The sequence below is a fragment of the Vipera ursinii genome (genome assembly GCF_947247035.1).
Source record: "Vipera ursinii genome assembly, chromosome: 12".
Lineage (NCBI taxonomy): Eukaryota > Metazoa > Chordata > Lepidosauria > Squamata > Viperidae > Vipera > Vipera ursinii.
The window spans coordinates 9,185,347-9,205,899 of record NC_139525.1 but is presented as its reverse complement, the minus strand read 5'-3'; the positions used below and the strand labels follow the sequence as shown (position 1 = coordinate 9,205,899).

At 44.5% G+C, this 20,553-nt stretch overlaps 1 protein-coding gene across 2 annotated transcripts in view; it reads right to left on the bottom strand.

Moving 5' to 3' along the window:
• Positions 1-2,630, bottom strand: part of NHSL2 (NHS like 2) — a 45,645-nt gene extending 43,015 nt beyond the window's left edge. For both annotated transcript variants that reach the window (XM_083371976.1, XM_083371977.1), the window contains exon 1: positions 2,368-2,630. In XM_083371976.1, coding sequence (XP_083228102.1) covers positions 2,368-2,491 — 124 coding nt within the window. In that variant the 5' untranslated portion in view covers positions 2,492-2,630. The remainder of the gene's footprint in view (positions 1-2,367) is intronic.
• Positions 2,631-20,553: the final 17,923 nt, after the last annotated feature.

The following is a 20,553-nucleotide window of genomic DNA, read 5'->3' as shown; positions in this document are numbered from 1 at the left end:
ATTTGCAACCTTCCTAGCCAAGTTTCCAAAATTGGAGAAGCTAGATCAACTTGATGACCATGTGAGTCGCTTCACAACCATGTGGTTTGTGATTTGCTTCACAACCACGATAAAAAAAAGGTCATAAAATCGGGTCCGGTCCTTCCTCAACGACTTCATTGCGTAGCAACCAAAATTCCACTCCCAATTGTGGCCACAAGCAGAGGGTTAACAGTACATGACTTCTGAGCAAAAGGTAAATGGTTGCTTTCAAACAACCTTGAATAGGGAAGAAATTGCAAAGGGAGGTGGGCAGCAGTTGACTTCAGCAGTTAAGCAGAGGCGAGTTTGGTTAATACTTGGATGGGAGACCTCAAGGCAAAACCCAGAGTTACAGGTTAATCAGGAAAGTCAAGAGAAAACATTGTGGATAAAGGCAGCCTCCTTTTATGCTGCAGACAAGAAAATGACCACCAAAGAATTGAAGCCTTTGAACTCTGGTGCTGGAGAAGACTCCTGCGAGTCCCTGCAAGGCGATCAAACCGGTCAGTCCTAGAGGAGATCAACCCTGACTGTTCTTTAGAAGGCCAGATCCTGAAGCTAAAACTCAAATACTTTGGCCACCTAATGAGAAGGAAGGACTCACTGGAGAAGAGCCTAATGCTGGGAAAGGTTGAGGGCAAGAGAAGAAGGGGACGACAGAGAACGAGGTGGCCGGATGGAGTCACTGAAGCAGTTCTGAGGTACATTCCAGGGACTGCCGTGGCATTTAATTTCCATCATATGTATCTCCACAAAAGCCAGTTTGGTGGAAAGCACTGGGAGACTGTGAGTTTAGTCTTACCTTTGCCACAAAACCAACTAGGTAACCTTGGGCCAGTCACTTTCTCTCAGCCCTAGGAAGGAGGCAATGGCAAACCACTTTGGGGGGGGGGGAAACGTGCCAAGAAAACTACAGGGATACGTCTAGGCCATCTCCAAAAAAAAAAAAAAAGCAGACACAATTGAATGGAATAAATGGTATATTTAACGTAGCTTTAATGAATTGTATAGCAAAAGGGGACTGGTACTTAAATAACTAAGAAATAATCACTTTCCTATTAGAAAGCATGATGAAATTCTCAACCTGTTCACTCACTGCGGGGGGGGGGGAAGAGGGATGGAGGCAGTTATGCAAATCAGCTCTGCAGGATATCAGTTTGTAACAAAAGGAATGTGGGGTATAAAGTCTGCTCAGCATCTTCGCAATCCTTTTCAATCCTTTAAACAGTCTATAAGTATCCAAAAACCGCAGGCATAACACAACAGATGGGCCATCTTCAGGACACAATGTGTTCCCATCTTACGGCTGTGGGGTGTGATTATTTTCAGGCATTGGAAGGACAAGGAACCCTGGTAGGCAGTAGACTCCAGTCTCTGCTTCTTAAACTGAAACTCCTATAGCTGCGTTCACACAACCTATTAAGCAAGAAGCCGGGTAATCCACCATACAATAGCCTGTGCTATGCAAATCTGGGGATTTGCATAGCACAGCCAAGAGAACTAACTCACCACCTTTTAAGCTAGCAAACCCAGCTATTGCATCCGGTTAGGACTGCATCCTGGTGGATCCCAGGTAGTACATCCCAGGCACTCTTTGGCCTGGAGGAAAAGAGAGAATTCTGGAAAAAGCATCCATAGAAGAGAGTTATTCCCCACCCCACCCCCTTTCTTTCCATCCCCTCCTTTCCCCCAATTTGCCTTCAGGCCTGCAAGAGGCATTCATACAGCCTTGAGAGAAGACTTCAGCAGCAGCAGCAGCAGCAGGTCTCCTGAACGACCTTCTTCCTAAGGGCAAAAGCTTTCCAAGGGGGTTGGGTGGGTCAAACCGTCCTTGTTTCTTCCGATTCTCACAACCGTTCGGACATTCACTGGAGACGGCCAGGATTTTTATTTATTTATTTATTTATTTATTTGGGGGGGGGGGAGAAGCGCTGGTGCGAGTGTTAGCCCCGCCAATCCCATCCCTTCTGAACGTGTGAAGCAGCCTCAGCGAAACCCCAGCCTTGCGCTCAGGGGTGGGTCGAGACTTTCTCGCGCGTCCGAAGTTCAGACCCTGAGCGCAAGGCTGGGGTTTCGCTGAGGCTGCTTCACACGTTCAGAAGGGATGGGATTGGCGGTGGGGGAGAAGCCGGGGGCGGGAGAGAGAAGGGCACGACGGCCCTTCTCCAACCTGGGGCTTCGGATGATGGGAACTGTAGTCCTCCCCCCACACACACACACACAGAGAGGGAAAGACTGGCAAAGCTGTGAGCTGGCACGGCGAAAGCTGAAGACGGGGTTCTCCCCACCTCCCCCCCAACACACACACCCTCCTCATCCCCTTCCCGGTCGACCCCCGACCCCTACCTGTTGGTAGCTCGGGCCGCGTGGCCGGCGAGGCGGAGGAGGAGGAAGGCGAGACGGCGGCAGTCCGCTGGGCTCGCTTCCCGCGCGGCGTCTTCCCCAGCATCACCGGCGGGGAATTGCCCATCTTGGCGACGCGAGGCTCCTGCGGCGGCTGCTGCTGCTGCTGCTATTGCGGCGGCAAGCCGTGGAGCATCGCCGAGCCTTCGGGCCGGAGCCGGGAGCCAAGCGACCTCCGCCGGGGCTCCGCCGCCGAGCTGCTGCCCAGCTCCGAACCGCCGGATCCGCCGCCGCCGCATCGCCGTCGCTCCCTGCCCCCGCCCGCGGGCGGGCCGCGAACGAACCGTGGGGAGGGGGGGGGAGAGAGAGGAAGGAGGGGATCTCCATCGGCCCCACCCCTCCTCCGGAGCGGAGACGCGCGTGGAAAAGCGGGAACGAGCGCCCGCCCCCAGGATCCAGCCTGCTGCCGCAGCCGCCGCTTGCCACGCTGGAAAAAGGGCTACCGAGCACGTGCAGAGCGCTTTCCTTTCCCACCGCCTTGCCCACGCGGCGCTGCTCCGGTGGGCGAAAGCGAAGGGTGCTATTCCCGGGTGGCCCGTCCCGTCTGTAGCCATCCTCGGGCAGCCAAGGGTGGCGATGGCCAAGGCCAGGGAAGTGCGCCTGATTCAATGCACCCGCGCAGCCACATCAAAATACCCCCCTCCAAGATTTCCCTGGGTGGGACTTGGGGGCGGGGGGGGGGATCAGATTGCAAGCAGAAGCAGATGCCCGCCTCATGAGCCGCCAGGGGAAAGAGTTTTTATTTATTTTTTTATTTATTTTAATTCCATTTATATCCCGCCCTTCTCCGAAGACTCAGGGTGGCTTACAAGCTTAGCAGTAGCAGTTCTCAGAGGCCCCGCAGCCTTCCTCGCTCTTCCTCACTTATATACCGCTTCGCACATACACAACCTTCTCTAAACTTAGCCTCTTGCCCCCAACAATCTGGGTCCTCATTTTACCGACTTCGGAAGGATGGAAGGCTGAGTCAACCTTGAGCCCGGTCAGGATCGAACTGCTGACAGTCGGCATTCTCACCACTTAGCCACCAGGGCTCTTCCAATGTTGTTGGACCACAATCCCCATCAGTCCCTGCCAGCGTTTCCTTATTTATTTGCTCTTCCTGGCCTCAAGGCTGCTGAGTCCTATGGGACAGCTCCTTCCTATGGCTCTATTCTATCGGGAGGTGGATGTCCTTCAGAGACCGAACCTTGCATTCCGCTTCTGAATTAAGCAGGAGGAACCACTGCAGGCTAATGTTAACTCCAACATCCCGACGTAACTTTCAATCCGTAAACTAGCGTATCTCAACCTTGACAACTTGGAAATGTGCCCATGCTGGCTGAGGAATTCTGGGCGTTGAAGTCCACACATTTTCAAGTCGCTACGGTTGAAGAACACTGCCATCGACAATCGTGGCAACCCCATCACTCTACCTGTTTGTCCTAGTGGTTCTTGCAAATGGCTCAGCTCCAGCATCAAATGACTTGCAGGAAGTCACGGAGAGAGGCTGAAACTTCTTCCTAGACCCAGGAAGTAAAAGCAAGAAGCTGAACACAAGAATCAGCCTTGCAGGCCAGCAGTCTATAAGGAAACACTTCTCAGTGGTGCAACACCTAATCCTGTCCTGGAGACAGTGCTGGGTTCAACCCCCAAGCTTTAGTCTTCCAATCAACAGGAAGAATCAAGGGGGTATAATGCTTAAGATGCTAGACAAGTGTTTCTCAACATCAGCAAGTTTAAGATGTGTGGACTTCAACTCCCAGAATTCCCAAACCAATCTTCCTCGACCAAATTCTGGGAGCTGAAGTCCACACATCTTAAACTTGCTGAGACTGAGAAACACTGTGCTAGACCAGGGCTTTTCAACCAGTGGTACGGGTACCACCTGTGGTACATTGGCACCCAGCAGGTGGTACACGACCATCCTAGAGAAGTGGTAGCGGGGGAGGGGAATGAGCTGAACCGGTGGCAGCACCGCACAAGCCTGAGCGAGAGACGGCTGGAGCTGCAGGGCTGTCAAGGCTCAGCGGAAGCCCCAGGATCAGCGCCAGGCTCCAGCTGCAGCTCGGCACTGATCCTGGCGCTTCTGAGCCCAGAAGAAGCGCCGATCAGCTGGAATGTTGCAGCATCTCTGGGTCTTGTGATTTACATTCAGATGCTTGGCAACTGATTCATATTTATGACAGTCACAGTGTCCCAGGGTTATGTGAAGTGACCAAAACCTGCTGCAACCACCCAGCAGACAGGGGGAATAAAAACCAAACACCCCCACCCCACCCCCTGCTGCCAATCCTCAACAGAAATGCTCACAACAATGAAAATCTTGGACAGGAGGAAGAGCGCCGGATGTTGCCATATCCTAAAAGTGGTACAATGGGTGAGAACGGGTAGGCAACCTCAACTCTTTTATGACTCATGGACTTCAACTCCCAGAATTCCTGGGAGTTGAAGTCCATGAGTCATAAAAGAGCCGAGGTTGCCTACCCCAGGGTGAGAAGGTTGAAAAGCCCTGTGCTAGACCAAGACTGGGAAGACCCAGTCTTAAGCCTCCCCTTCCTAAACTGACTTTGAGCGAATCCCCATTTTGCAACCCAGCCCACTGGGAATTGAGGTGGTTTGTGACAATGAAATTGAAAAAGGACTCGTATGTACAGTATGCGTTGTCAACCACCTGCAAGGAAGCTGATTGATTTCATAGCAAGGATTTTCCTACTGTGGTTCCTGCTTTTAAGAAGGTGACAAGCTAAAAATTCAGTGGGGTGTTTGGAAAGCTTTAGGGATCTGCACAAAAGGGTGGAGAGGAATACATATTGCCCATCTAGTCTAGAACAAAGGAGACATTTCCCGACAGTGAGAACAATTAACCAGCGGAACGGTCTGCCTTCAGAAGCTGTGGGTGCTCCATCACTGGAAGTTCTCAAGAAGAGATTGGACAACCATTTGTCTGGAATGACACAGTCTCTTGCTTGAGCAGGGGGGGGGGTCGGACTAGCTTCTTTGTCACTCGATTACTCTGCTTTGGGATGCTTTTCAAAAATGATTTCTAAGTCTATCTTTCAATCTTAAGACTTGGTGGTCTTCCACGCTGATCAGATCCAACTCTTACTACCTTTTAGGCTCACCCAAGGTGGCTGCCCTTCCTTGAGCGTACCCACAGTCCAGGTTTTAAAGACCGAGGCCAAGAAGTGATAAGGGAAACATCATTCTACAAATAAACGTGAAGGACCAACGGTCTCGTTTGATGATGATGAAAGATCAATCATTAAGGGAGAAGATAGAACTGACAAGCCTGTAAGTTTTAAAGGTAGGAGTTTCAGACTGAAGAATATCTACTGATCTGCAAAAAAAAAAATTGCCTGCTTTCAATGAGAGAAGCTATCTCTCAAATCAGAGATAGCTTCTCATTTTACCAGTCAGCTAAGATCCATCCGTTTCTTGTCTCTGACAGATGAAGGGCGGAAGTGCTGGTCCTGTGTGGGAGATAGCACAGAGATTGACACCAGCACATGTTAACTAGGAAAAGAAGGAGAGAGAGAGAGAGAGAGAGAGAGAGAGAGAGAGAGAGAGAGAGAGAGGGAGGCTAGACACATGAGTTGTTGGGTGGATCAGTTTGGAGATTTGGGGATACTTATTTCTTGGGGGAGAGGGTAAATGGTTCACCTAGGGAAAAAAATGACAAAGCTTTTTTGTTGTTGTTGTTGTTCCTTGCTAGCAGAAGCAAACCTTCCACCATCATCTGTGTTGAGAAGATGGAGTACCAGAAAGCCCTGGGAAGTTGCTATGGAAACAGATGCAAATTGGATCAGTACTTGGCATCCCTTTGGCAAAGCAGCTTCTCATTTCCAGAAGCATTTGTACTGCAGATTCTAGCCTCAGGACCAGCCGGTTGCCTCACACCAGCCACATGAGATGATGCACAGAAACACAACGGTGTTGAAAAAATACCGAACCCTTACAAACGATGCATTTGTGCAAGGCTGGCTCATGACCTGTAGTTGCATTTGCAGGTAATCCTTGACTACGATTGTGATCAAGTGTGGAATTATAATCGTAAGTCTGTAATTCTCTAACTGCATCAATCCACCAAGGGTTCTATGAGAGAATAGCCACTTTGGAGACCAAATAGAGTCATTTACGTTTTGACATCCCCAAATCAGGAGGCACTCCTGTCAAAAACTTTAGAAAGCTATAGCTCAGGGGTCTTCAAACAGGCATGCTGGCTGAGGAATTCTGGGAGTTGAACTCCACAAGTCATAAAAGGGCCAGGTTTGAAGACCCCTGCTATAGCTAATCTGTGCCTTGGTCCACATTTTAAATTAAGCCATAGTTTGTTGATTGAATAAGCCACATTAGTTGGGCCCACATACTCTGCTGTGCCGAAAGCAAATCATAATGCACTTGCCACAAGCCCCATTAGCCAATGATCTCCAGGTGTATTGGCTTGGCTGAAAAGTCCAATTGTTCTCAAGTAGCAAGCCAGGTTGGAGAAGCTTGATCTAGAAAAACCTAGATGAACTCACATTCTGATTTCTTTTAAGACTGCTTACCATGGTGGTGGGGAAGAAGCAGTGTGGTGCAGTGGTTAAGGTGTTGATACAGGGCCAAAGAAAGTCAGGTTCAACCTCAGCCAAAGAAATTCAGTGGACTAGCAGCTACTGTTTCTCTCTCTCCGTCCAACCTATCTTAAAGAGCAGTTGTGGTGTCTAACCCACACTGAGCTCCTGGACTGTAAATGTAACAAAGGGGTCTTCAAACTTGGCCCTTTTATGACTTGTGGACTTCAACTCCCAGAATTCCTCAGCCAGCCACGCTGGCTGAGGAATTCTGGGAGTTGAAGTCCACAAGTCATAAAAGGGCCATGTTTGAGGACCCCTGGTCTAACTGATACAGCAATAATAGAGAAAGTGTTACACTTTGTCTTCACACCACCAATGACTTCCAAATGTTCACTGTTCCAGAAAGCGCACAACCCAGTTGGGACAGAGAGACATGTGCTAAAACTGAATGGTTGAGCTTTGAATCATTCATCAGTGCACCCTCAAGTCCCATCAACCTGGACCAAACCAAGCTCCATAGCACCAACATCCTGAGGTCCACCTCGTAAGGCACAGGACCAATCTCTTCCTTTCATGTCAGTTCTTTTCATCCAGTGGGATTCTGAGGCTGCTTCCATCAGAAGGAAGCCAAAAGGATCTCAACAAACTCCTCCTCTTCCAGATCCTCCCTCAGTCAGGCACTGAAGGATCTCATCCAACTTCTACGTCTTCCAGCAGTGAATTCTGAATCAATCAGGCTCAGAAAGCTGAGATTTGGTTTGACAACAGTAGTCTTTGCCCTGTCTCATTAACCTGGTTTTATTTCCCTCTCAATTGGAAGCCAAATGTTTCGAGAGAGGCTCCAGAGAAGGATGTCCAACCTTGTCAACTTTAAGACTTGTGGACTTCAACTCCCAGAATTCTCCAGCTGTGTGGGGAATTCTGGGAGTTGAAGTCCACAAGTCTTAAAAGTTGACAAGGTTGGACACGCCTGGTATAGGAACTTCCAAATTGATAGTAAAGAACAGGAATGGATGGGGGGAAAAGCTGCTCTTTTCACTCTGGCCCAAATCTTCTGCCAATCAATTTAATTGGGAGCCCTGAATGGAAATGTTCTGACTGGACATCAACCCCAGGCATGCTTCTGTGAGCCTATTTGTGTCCTCCGTTGGAAACTTTGCTGAAGAAACTGTTGGGTTTATTACTGTTGAAGCAGCACTACTATTTTTTGGTGCCATCTGAATTCTGGACATTTTAAATCTATGGGAATGCTGCTTAGAAGCTTTAGCTGAGTCTTTTGACACGGAAGACTCAGTGTTAAAGATCCAAAGATTGCAGTGCAATGCAGACTTACAACTGTTGGTTTCGTGACCGTTCAAAGTTACAAACGGCACTGGGGAAAAAGCGTCTCGCAACCATTTTTCGCAGTTATGACATTTGCAGCATCCCCGTTGCCACGTGATCAAAATTTGGAGGCTTGGCAACTGGCATGTATTTATGACGGTTGTAGTGCAAACGTCTAACAAGCAAAGCCAATGGGGAAGCCAGATTCACATAACATCCGCAACTCACTTAAGAAGCGTGGCAAGAGATATTGCAAAATAGAGTAACACTCACTGAATAACTGTCTCACTTGGCAATGTAAAATGTGGTCATACGTCAAGGACTACCTGTGGTGCACACCCAGTCCCCCAAACCCACAGTTGTGGTGTACAGTTGTGGTGTTCCTCTTCCAGACTCCTCATCTCATCACCTTGGCCAAGCATGACCTGGTTCCTGCCCCTCCCCCCCACCATAACTTCTCAGGATCCTGCAAGGTCTTGGAAAACAGGTTTACCGTCAGTCCAAACAAGGTTTTATTTGTCGAAGCCTAAGATTCAAATAGAAGCAAGGAGGAAGGCTGGAAACAGATGGCGGGGTGGGGGGGGGGTAGAGAGAGAGGAGAGAAAAAAAATAGAAGAAAGTGGGGAAGCGAGCATATATTACAGTTTGTACTTTGTTAACACCTTCCTTGCCTCTTGGATGCACAAATCTGCACGCACAAGGGGAGAAAAAAAAGTCCGATGGGTACAAATGCCGACAGAAGCCTTCCACACAAATCAGCTGTCGAACGTTCTCATTTCAGCAAAATAAATAAATAAATAGAAATAGCACCTTCTGAATGCCATTACGCAGAGCTTTTCTATCTCATCGCTATCCTGGTTTGGTTTGGTTTTAACACCCGGGATATTTTGTTCATTTGCAAATTAAACCGAAGTGCAGTTTCCTTGCATTTCTTTCCCAAACCCTCATCAGCATGGAAAAGCTGGCAAGAACAGTCTTTGCTGGCCTAGTGTTCCTTTCAGATGTTTAAGAACTCTGACTCTGATGATTGCTCCCCTGGTTGATTGGGAAGACGCAGCCTCAGGGCGGATTGAATTGACAAAGGCATTGTGGTCACCACAGGACCAAACCTTCAGTGCCTACATCAATTTTAATCTCCTGCTAAAGCCAAAAGCTTTTCCGTGATTGGAAAAGACCAGCCTAATGCAAATAGTTAAAGTATTCAACTGAGGTCATATTTGGAAGGCAGCAGGAAAGAGCAACAAAAATTATTAGGGGTCTGGAGGCTAAAATGTACAAAGAACGGTTACAGCAATTGGGCATGTCTAGTCTAATTAAAAGAAGAACTAGGCGGGACATGATAGCCGCGTTTCAATACTTGAGGGATTCCGACAAAGATGAGGTGGTCAAACTATTTTCCGAAGCACCGATAGGCAAGAAAAAGAAACAATGGATGGAAAGTAACCAAGGAGAGAAGCAACCTGGAACTAAGGAAAAAATTCCTAATGGTGAGAGCAATGAACCAGTGGAACAGCTTGCCTTCAGGAATGGTGGGTGCTCCATCACTGAAGGCTTTCAAAAAGAGACTGGACAATCCCTTGTCTGGAATGAATAGAATAGAATAGAATAGAATAGAATAGAATAGAATAGAATAGAATAGAATAGAATAGAATAGAATAGAATAGAATAGAATAGAATAGAACAGAACAGAATAGAATAGCAGAAACAAGAAATAGAATAGAATAGAATAATAGAACAGAACAGAACAGAACAGAATAAACAGAGAATAAGGAATAGAATAGAATAGAATAGAATAGAATAGAATAGAATAGAATAGAATAGAATAGAACAGAACAGAATAGAATAACAGAAACAAGAAATAGAATAGAATAGAATAGAATAATAGAATAGAACAGAACAGAACAGAATAAACAGAGAATAAGGAATAGAATAGAATGGAATGGAATAGAATAGAATAGAATAGAATAGAATAGAATAGAATAGAATAGAATAGAATAGAATAGAATAGAATAGAATGTAGAATGTAGAATGTAGAATGTAGAATGTAGAATGTAGAATGTAGAATGTAGAACAGAAGCTGGAAGGGACCTTGGAGGTCTTCTAGTCCAGCCCCCTGCTCAAGCAGGGTCTCCTGCTCAAGGAGGGGGTTGGACTAGAAGACCTCTGAGGTCCCTTCTAACTCTATTATTTTATGTTCTATCTTCAAATCCTCGAAGGTCGCTTCTATGAGTGATGCCCAACATGATCTCTATCAGTATTTCTAAGACCTGTTAACTTTAAAATGTGTGGACTTCAACTCCCAGAATTCGCCAGCCAGCATGGGAAAATTTATCATCTGGTTGTTTGTGATCAACCCGTGACAACCACAATCACAAAGCAACCATTTCCCTTTGAGATAAGAACAGCACCATTAAATAACTGCAAAAAAAAGAGTGCGTCTAAACTCCTATGGCTGCTTTAGGAAACATTTTTTTCTGTCTTGATTTAACTACCTGAAGTGAAATAAAAGGTTCGGTAAATAGATGCAGCAGTTTTATTCCCTTTGCAGCATCCGAACTACGGAGTGCCAGAGCACATTTACACACCAAAACCAATCTTTTTAAGAATAGTGTCGTCTTGTTAATCAAACTTTTAAAATTTGCAACGTGCATTTATTCTGGAACAGAAGATTAGAAAAAGCATGAAAGAAAGGCAAACCCGTGAAGAAACCGCTGCCAACGATTTGATTACGTTAAAAGCAAAGACACTGAGTGACAGCAAAATTGACTCCGTTACCCCTGTAACACAGGCCAATGAATCTGGACGGCGGTGATTTTATGATGCTCCCAACTGTATTTTCCTTCTGGCCTCTGCCCTTTTATTTCACTTGGTACTGACTGTGCATTAGCCACCTTGTGTGCGCTTCTAAAATGACAGGGCAATACATTGCATTGCGTAATTATGCAAAGGCAGTTCAGATGCTCACACTCGCCATATTGAGAGACTGCCGAATTCTGGGAATCGGAGTCCCAGAATTCGGCAGAATGGATTCTAAACTCCGGCGCAACTCCTTACTGAGAGCATAACATGACAGGATAGTTCGGTTCACGCAACCGGTTAAGCTAAGCTAAAATATGCACGAGCGATTCAGCCTGTGCTGGGAACTTGGCAAATGTTTTGCTGGGCTGAATAACCCAGCCACTGTATAAATAATATACTTTTATCTGTTTGGGCACAATAAACAGTTATGACACATTCACATCTGTTATATGAATATGGCCATTATATTTTACAGTTTATTTTTAAGCAATTCATTGAACAAGGAAAAAGCAAAAGCAAAAAACAAAAAAAAACAACCAGTAAGTAAAAGGGAAAGATATTAAAAGCTTATAAATCAATATAAGGAACTTATCAAACTTTAATTTTAACATAGTTGGCTAACTCAGTACCAGGTTTACAGTTTATTTCTCAACCTTAGCAGCTCTAAGATGTATGGACTTCAGCTCCCAGAATTCCCCAGCCAGCAGAGGAGAGGAGCTGAAGTCCACACATCTTATTTATTTATTATTATTTTATTTATTATTATTTATATACCGCCCTTCTCCCGAAGGACTCAGGGCGGTGAACAGGGCAGATATATAAAAATACAAAAATACAAAAGTTAAAAAAGAATTAAACATGTGCCCAGCTAAAAACAATAAATACATATAATAAAATGAGGATAAAAAACCCAAACCATCCCCCATCAGGCCAGGCCGGCTTGTTCAAATAAGAATGTCTTCAGATCTTAGAACTGCCAAGTTTGAGAAACCCTGGTTTAGGGTGACGTGGGAATCCAGCCAACACTACTACCTGCCCAGCAGCTCTGCTTGTACAATGCTTTGTGTAGAAGGAAAGCTGCAAACATTCTAAAGGGTTTCTGTGCCAAGGCTGAAGTAACTTCCCACCTTAATTTTGACAGGAAGTGGAAAGAGAACCCTGGTATCAAGGCTAAAACAGGGACTTGGGGTTTATATACCCTGCATCAGGGGTCCCCAACCCCCAGGTCTGTGGACCAGTACCGGGCCGTGGCATGCCAGCAACCAGTCCACACAAACAAGCAAAGCCTCATCCGTGAGATGCAGGCAGCACACAAAACCACGCACTCTCCGGTCCGCAGAAAAACTTTACACCACAGAACCGGTCCCTGATGCCCAAAAGGTTGGGGACCTCTGGCCTACATTGTGCTGCTTTTCAGGATTTCAGACATAAGCCCTACTGAAGGCTTGCCTTGAGAAGTTGTGGGTGTTCCATTACTGGAGGTTTTAAAGAAGAAATTGGACAATCATTTGTCTGATGTAGTAGAGGGTATCCTGCTTGAACAGGGGCTAATAATAATAATAACAATAACAATAACAATAATAATAATAACAATAATATTTATTTATTTATTTATTTATTTATTTATTTATTTATTTATTTATTTATTTATTTATTTATTTTATTGGATTTGTATACCGCCCTTTCCCGAAGGACTCAGGGCGGTTTACAGGGAATTAAAACAAGAAATACAAAAATTAAAAACAATTAAAAAGATTATAACAGTCCTTGAAAGAGTAAAAACCCCGATATATATTATTATTATTATTATTATTATTATTATTATTATTATTATTAATAATAATAATAATAATAATAATAATAATAATAATAATAATAATACGAAGAAGAAGGAGGAGGAGGAGGAGGAGGAGGAGGAGGAGGAGGAGGAGGAAGGGACCTTGGAGGTCATCTAGTCCAACCCCCTGCTCAGGCAGGAAACCCTGTACCATTTCAGACAAATGGCTGGCCAGTCTCTTCTTAAAAACCCTCTAGTGTTGGAGCATTCACTGCTTCTGGAGGCAGGTTGTTCCACTGGTTAGTTGTTCTAACTGTCAGGAAGTGAGAAGACTCCCAAAGTGAATGATTCTGCATGCTAAGCTGAATAGCAGAGATGGATTAGGTCTTATATTCTTGATTCAAGGCATGACCAGGCATGACTCAAGCCCTGATCAGCCTCTTCTTCCAGCTTGTGCCAACAAAGCTAGCGACTGCTTCCTAAAACCCCTGTCATCAATCCCAAGAAAAAGTAAGCATTAGGTGAACCAAAGAGAAGGGCAAATCAAGGATGAAAAAAAATACTGATCCAACCATACCTTCTCTTCTGCAGCTTGGATTCTCAGTTGCAAAAAAAAAACAAAAAAAAAATCAACCCAAGACCGTGGATCGCCTTGTATCAAATCTGCTTGGCTCCTTCCCACTCGCAAACACAGCCAGCGTCAAGGACTCCAAGTCGCAAACATTGAAGGACAAACTTAAATATCATCCTCTCCAGCCCACCATGAAACAATTGACCAGTCAAAGCAGAGCCTCCCATTTTCACATGACGGAATTCTGCCTGCCTTCGGCTCTCTTCCAACTGGTCCTTCGCCGCCTTGATCTCCCCCACCCACCGTCTTCCAGGGTGGAGCTCCTTGGCTCTTGTCCAAACCTTGAAACCAAAGAGACTCCACCTTTGAATGGGAGGCGAGATTTCACCACACCAGAAACCCACTCTTGGAGTTGAGACCAAGGATCAGGCAGCTGAGCAGATTCAAGAGCAGTTGTGGTGAGGCAACAGATCTTATCAATGGGCTGGGAGGAAAAATGGAATTTGGAAGCGGGGAGGGGGTGGAGGGGGGGGCAGGCTGTCTCACATGACAGCTACCCCTGCAAGACTGATCTTCAAGTCAGACCTTCAAGATGAAGTTCATACTTTCAAACATCTCTGAATAGCAGAGATGGATTAGGTCTTATATTCTTTTTTATTAAAGAGTTTTACAGATACATTTTGAACATAAAAACTCATCCCCCCCACCCAATTCCCCCTCCCTCTCCCTCCCCCCCCCTGACTTCCCAGAGCAAATACAGGGTATTAACCCTAACAATCTTAAACTATAATATGCAAACTAACTATAATAACACTTTAAGTCCTATCGCACTTTAACTCAACTTAAAAATAACTAAATAATAACATATCTTCTAAATCTAATACTCATTCAAATGCTAAATGATACAAATGCATCATCATATCCCGCCCCCCCCCCTTTTAATTCCAGGACTCAATTCTGTCCATATTTACTCCTTCCTAGTCCCCGAATCCACAGCCATAGCTGGTGTTTCACAACCATGACATACTTAAAATGTGTGGACTTCAAGATCCAGAATTCTCCAGTTGAAGTCCTCATAACTAGAATAGGTCAAGGTTGAGAGACACTGTCTTGCAGAAATATAACATTCTCCCTTCTCATCTCCAATGTCAGTCTAACTACCACTCTAAACATCTGATGAAGTTCGTGATGATAATGTTTTTTAATAAAATTTGTTAGTTGGAAAAGGCGCTACTAAGTTTCAGCGGTTTGGCTACCAGATACTAACACAACTCCTGCGACGTTCTCCATGCAATCACATTTCCCCCGGAATTATCCAATTTCTCCAGGACTTTGTAAAAGAATGTCAGCACACCGGAAAAAAAACATTTCTCTAACTCTCTCTTCTTTTACAGGACTGACTACCTGAGGCTAAGCCGAGGAATTCCTTGCCAGCAGCTGTAGTGATGGCCACCCATTTAGAAAGTGTTTAAAAGAAAGTCAAACAAATTCAGGGGAGGATTATCTTTATCAACAGCAGCTCATTTGGAGTGCTTAGGAGATTCTGAATCACAGGCTAAAAGGTCAGGTTGCGTCTCCTTCAAGGACGCAACTTCAAGCTTATCTCCATGTTGTTTCTTTGGCAGCTGTGCAGAATTTTTTTGGCTCTCTGAATCCTTTTGAGAAAATTTCTTCTCCAAGGAGAACTTCTAGCTGTGGTGGTCCCACATCCAAAAATAGTTAACTTTTGCTTATGTTCCAACCCCTTAGGTTGCTGCCGGGGGGGAGGTAAAATCAGTGACCACTTTCAGAAGAAACGTATGCCAGGAGTTTCAACCAATGGGAATTGCAGAGAAACTGATTTGGGGGTCCTTAACTTAAAGATCTCAGCGCTTTGTTCTCAAGAGATGGTGTCTTCTTTGTTGTCACTGGAATGTAACCGGAGGTGTCTAGTAATTTGTCACAGAGATTGAAGGGGCTTCTTCAATCACTGAGCATTCATTAAGCAGGAAGCTGGACAATACGACAAACACCGCCCCCCCCCATCTTTCCTAGCTTATTTAGAGACTGTGATATCCTTGATAATGAAGGCAAAAATGTCCCCCAAGTTTGGGTTGTGTTTTTTTTTAAAAAAAAGGTTGGTTTCCAGTGAAATTGCCACATTGGGTTTGCAAAACTGCTCAGCCATTAGATTAGCGCTTCTCATATTTAGGAACTTTAAGTTAGGTGGACATCAACTACCAGGATTCCCCAGCCAGCATGGCTGGCTAGGGAATACTGGCAGTTGAAGTCCACATTATCTTACAAGTTGCCAAGGTTGGGATATACTGCACCTTTTGCTGTCCACTGTGCTTGCTTGAATTTTTGCAGACTAGATAACCCTTTTTTAGAAGCTGATCTGGACTCCTCAAGCTTGGCCCTATTGCCTGGGGGTTAGTAGAAGTTGTTCAGACTATCTGGATGATGGCGTAGGTCAGGGGTAGGCAACCTTGGTTCTTTAATGACTCGTGGACTTCAACTCCCAGAATTCCTGAGCCAGCAAGGCTCAGCTTGGAAACCTCTCCCTTTCCCCTCAGCATGGCTGGCTCAGGAATTCTGGGAGTTGAAGTCCACGAGTCATAAAGCGGCCTAGGCCTAGGCCAGGGGTAGGCAACCTTGGTTCTTTTATGACTCATGGACTTCAACTCCCAGAATTCCTGAGCCAGCCTGGTTCAGCTTGGAAACCTCTCCTTTTCCCCTTAGCATGGCTGGCTCAGGAATTCTGGGAGTTGAAGTCCACGAGTCATAAAAGAACCAAGGTTGCCTACCCCTAGTATAGGTTATAAACTGACCCTATCTCAGCCAATCATTACTGATTCCTCTGGTCTTCTTATCTCTGTTCCTGGGAGGGAGAGGACAGTAGAAGGTCATGTGCATCCTCCTGGGAGGAAGAGCTGGAATGCAGATGTTGAGGTCAAGATCTTTTGAAGCTGTTCTCTTGCAGCACCACCTGGTGATGCTTTAGGCGACCTGCAGCTCTGACTTTACCGGCTTCCCAATTCCATCTGAGTTGATTATCTTTAAGGATTCATTCAACTGATTGTTTAAAACTAAACAGGAATATGGAAAGCAATATTCTGCTTGCAGGAGACCGATAAGCAAGGAACTATTCACTCTATGTGTCATTCTGGGTTATTTATTTATTTAATCTGTCCATCTTTCTATTTTCACAACAACAACAACCCTGTGAGGTGGGTTGGGCTGACAGTGGGGGACTGGCCCAAGGTCGTCCAGCTGGCTTTTGTGGCTGTGGTGGGACTTGAACTCACAGTCTCTTGGTGATTAGCCCAAGGTTGCCCAGCTGGCTTTCGTGGCTAAGATGGGACTTGAACTCACAGTTTCCAGCTTTCTAGTCTGGTGTCTTAACCACTTGTCCAAACTGACTCTTTGGGCCCAACATTAATCTTGCCAGCCTAAATCAACCATCTGCAATAACTATAGAAACAGTCTGTGAATTGCTAGGCAGGATCCAACTTTGCTCTCTTCCTGCCCACCAGACATTCCAAGCTCCTTCTAACTCCGTTGCCCATCGCTCTCTAGAGTCTAGACTACAGAACAAATGGCCCCTGTTTTCCTCCCTCTCCTCCCTTGCAATGTCTTGCACACTTGGGGGGTGTCCCTGTGTGCACAACAACACCCCCACACACACCAGAGTGAACAAACAAGGCTGGTGGAAGCTGACGATGCTCCATCTGTCCATTCTTGTCTCAAACTGGCACTCTTGAGTGGGCAGACTGCTTGGCAAGGAGGAGAACCAATCGCAAGGCGCTGTGGGAAATCTCCCAGGAGCCCCTGCAGAGGTGTCAGCTGCTGTCTGAACACGCAGGAAAAATATCTTTTTATTTCTGTAAGTCCAACATCATTCCTCTCTGCTTTCCTGAGACAGGCATATGGGAGATATCTAGAGCAGGGGTCTTCAAACGTGGCCCTTTTATGACTTGTGGACTTCAACTCCCAGAATTCCTCAGCCAGTCATAAAAGGGCCACGTTTGAAGACCCCTGCTTTAAAACAACACTTTCTCTCTCCAAAACCTTCTCCCACCAGCCCACAAACTTACCATGCAGGAAAGGAGGAACGGATGCGAGACATCTAAAAATAATCTTCCTACGTCTGTCTGAAAGATGCTTTTTCGAAAGGACTTTGCTTTCTCCCCCCGCAAAAAAACCCAAAAGATTTTGGTCAAGAATACATATATGGTTAGAGAAAATGACAAATAGATAGATTGGTAGATAGATAGATAGATAGATAGATAGATAGATAGATAGATAGATAGATAGATAGATTTTAAGCCAAGATTATTTTTCTTAGGTATAATCGTAGGAAATTATGAGAAGGAATGTGTATGTTTAATGTTACATGTATTAACTGCAGCGAGACTTGTATTTGCTCAACAGTGGAAAGATGAAGCATTACCAGCGGAGGAAGAGATCATTAAGAAAATCTTGGATTGTGCAGAAATGGACAGATTGAGATTGAAAATGAAAGAGGAAGAAGATTCAGAATATTTCGGAACATGGGATACATTTTATCATTGGCTAGAAAAATGAGGTAGAGAGAAAGGAGTTTACTACGTGACAGTAAGCTAAATATTGAAACCCAGACAATATGTTGCTGATAAAATATGAAGGATCTGTGATTATTAAAAAAAAACGATAAAATATTGAAGAACAACAACAAAAAAGGCAACTGGACTTTGCTTTTCCCTGAAGGTGACTCGCTTCTCATGCAGTTCTAAAGAAGCTTCTAAGATGAGAAGCGAAACGTCTTCAAGGAAAAACAAAGTTCAGATGCCTTTCAAAAAACCACCTTTGTTTTTATTGGGTATTGTTGTAGATTGTGATGTTAAAGAAACCAATCTGATGTTGAATATGATAACAGCAGCACGGTTACTGGTGGGACAATATTGGAAGAAGGATAGTTTGCCCACTATAGAAGAATGGGTGTTTAACGTTTCGAATCTTGCAGAAATGTCTAAGATTTCTGCTTATTTGAAAGATCATTCACAGGAAAGATATATTTCAGTTTGGAGGAGATGGATAGATTATATTCAGAACAAATACGGGACTAAAAAGTTCCATTTAGCTTATGAGTAGATTTTAGTGGGATATTGTTATTGGTACTTTGTTTGTAGTTATGTTAAAGGGGAGTTAAAGCACATTATGAATTTGGTTAATTGTATATTATGCATAATTTTTATTTAGAATATGATTATTGTAACTATAATCCTGTATTTAGCTCTGGGAAGTGGGGGGGAAGTGGGTGGGTTTGGGGTGGGGGGGATTTGGGGATATATTGTAAAATTTTGTTTTTGTAAAACTCTTTAATAAAAAAAAACACACCTTTGGGACAACCATGACTTGGATGACTGAGAACCTCCATAGACTCTTGCAACCTCTGCTATTTTAAAACCCAGATTTTTTTTCCCCTTTGGCTTTCATGTCAGCTCTTTGACCAGGTCAGGAAACAGACACCGCAAAAAGCAATAGAAATCTATTGATTTTGGCTATCAGAACAGAACAGAACAGAATGTTAAAATCCTGCAGCGCTGCCCTCTTCCTTTCTTCCTCTATCAAGAGAGTCACATGCAGAGCCAACCTTGAGTTTCTTTCTCATCCCATCCTGTCTTCCTGGACTAAATCGATATTTGTGTAATGGCTGCCAGACACGTGCACTCCTCGACTTACGAAGAAACAATTGGCACCAGAAATTCCACTGTAAGTCCTGGTCATAACTCAAGTCGGACCTGATTTTACGACTGTTTTTACATCGTGTGTTAACCGAGTCGTGAGGTCATAAAGTGAATCCAGCTCCCCAATGAACATTTCCCCCCCCCCAAATAGAAATAGCAGGATCATAAACGTGAGGTGGTGGTGGAGTTTCCAAGAGCCCAGATTGAAATCATGTGACCAGCAGGTAGTATGACAGTTGTTAAGTAAGAGTACAGGTTATAAGTCACTTTTTCCAAGCCGTTGTATCTTAGAATCATTCTTAAAGAAGTGGTCATATGCCGGGGACTTCCGACACTTTTTTCAAAGCTTCTGTATCTCTGTGCTCCTCCATGCAGTTCTGAACATTCAGTGCAACTTTTAGACATGTTTTAGGACAGGAAGAAAATGCCCGCTTTTCTCGCCATCTACATGTATACATAATCCGAACTAGATGGTGTTGTTTATCTGTGTCATATAATATATGTGGGTATATTAATAATTCTGTATTTATTTATCTATTTTTGTCATATATATGTAGTGTATATTGGAGGTGGTGACCCTTTGAGAGCTGTATGCAACAAAATTTCATTTTAATGTATGCCGATTAGTGCACATTCAAAGTGACAATAAAGATATTATTCTATTCTACTCTACTCTACTCTACTCTACTCTACTCTACTCTACTCTACTCTACTCTACTCTATTCTATTATTCTATTCTATTCTATTAATTCTAATTCTAATTCTATTTCTAATTCTATTCTATCCTCTATCCTCTGTTCCATTGCAATCTATTCTAATCTATTCTATCCTATCCTCAGCTAAATGCTAGATTCCCATATTGCTTTGCTCCATTTCAACAAAGGTTAATAGACTAAGCACCAAAGAACCGGGATCATGCATCATGCTGAATCAAGGTTTATAATCACGAGGCTGAGAATCACCCAATGCTCCTTAACGGCCGAACTTGAAATGTGAATCCAATAACCCTTCAGCAACCTGTCCTAGGTGGCCTTTTCAACCTGGAATAATTGCACCTCAAGCTTTCCGTAGCCCATTTTGGCACCTCGTTCCCATTTTTTCTGCTCACACCAATCCAATTCAAACACGATTGTGGTGAGTGAACGTTGGAAGTAAATTGTCCTGTATATTGTCTCAAAGCTGCTTTTTATTTCCAAAGGCAGCTGGACTGTTTTGTTTTTTCCCCTTGAGGAAGAAAAAAAACTTTCTGCTTTTCATCCAGGAAGCTCCATCAGTTCTGATGGCAAGAGGGGCGGGGGCAGGGAAATGGAAGGATTATATTTCTTTGCAGTCTTCTGGTTGTTAGCACTCTCCCTGAGAGCTCTTGAGAATGCTAATGACCAGATGACTGCAAAGAAATACAATCTTTCCATC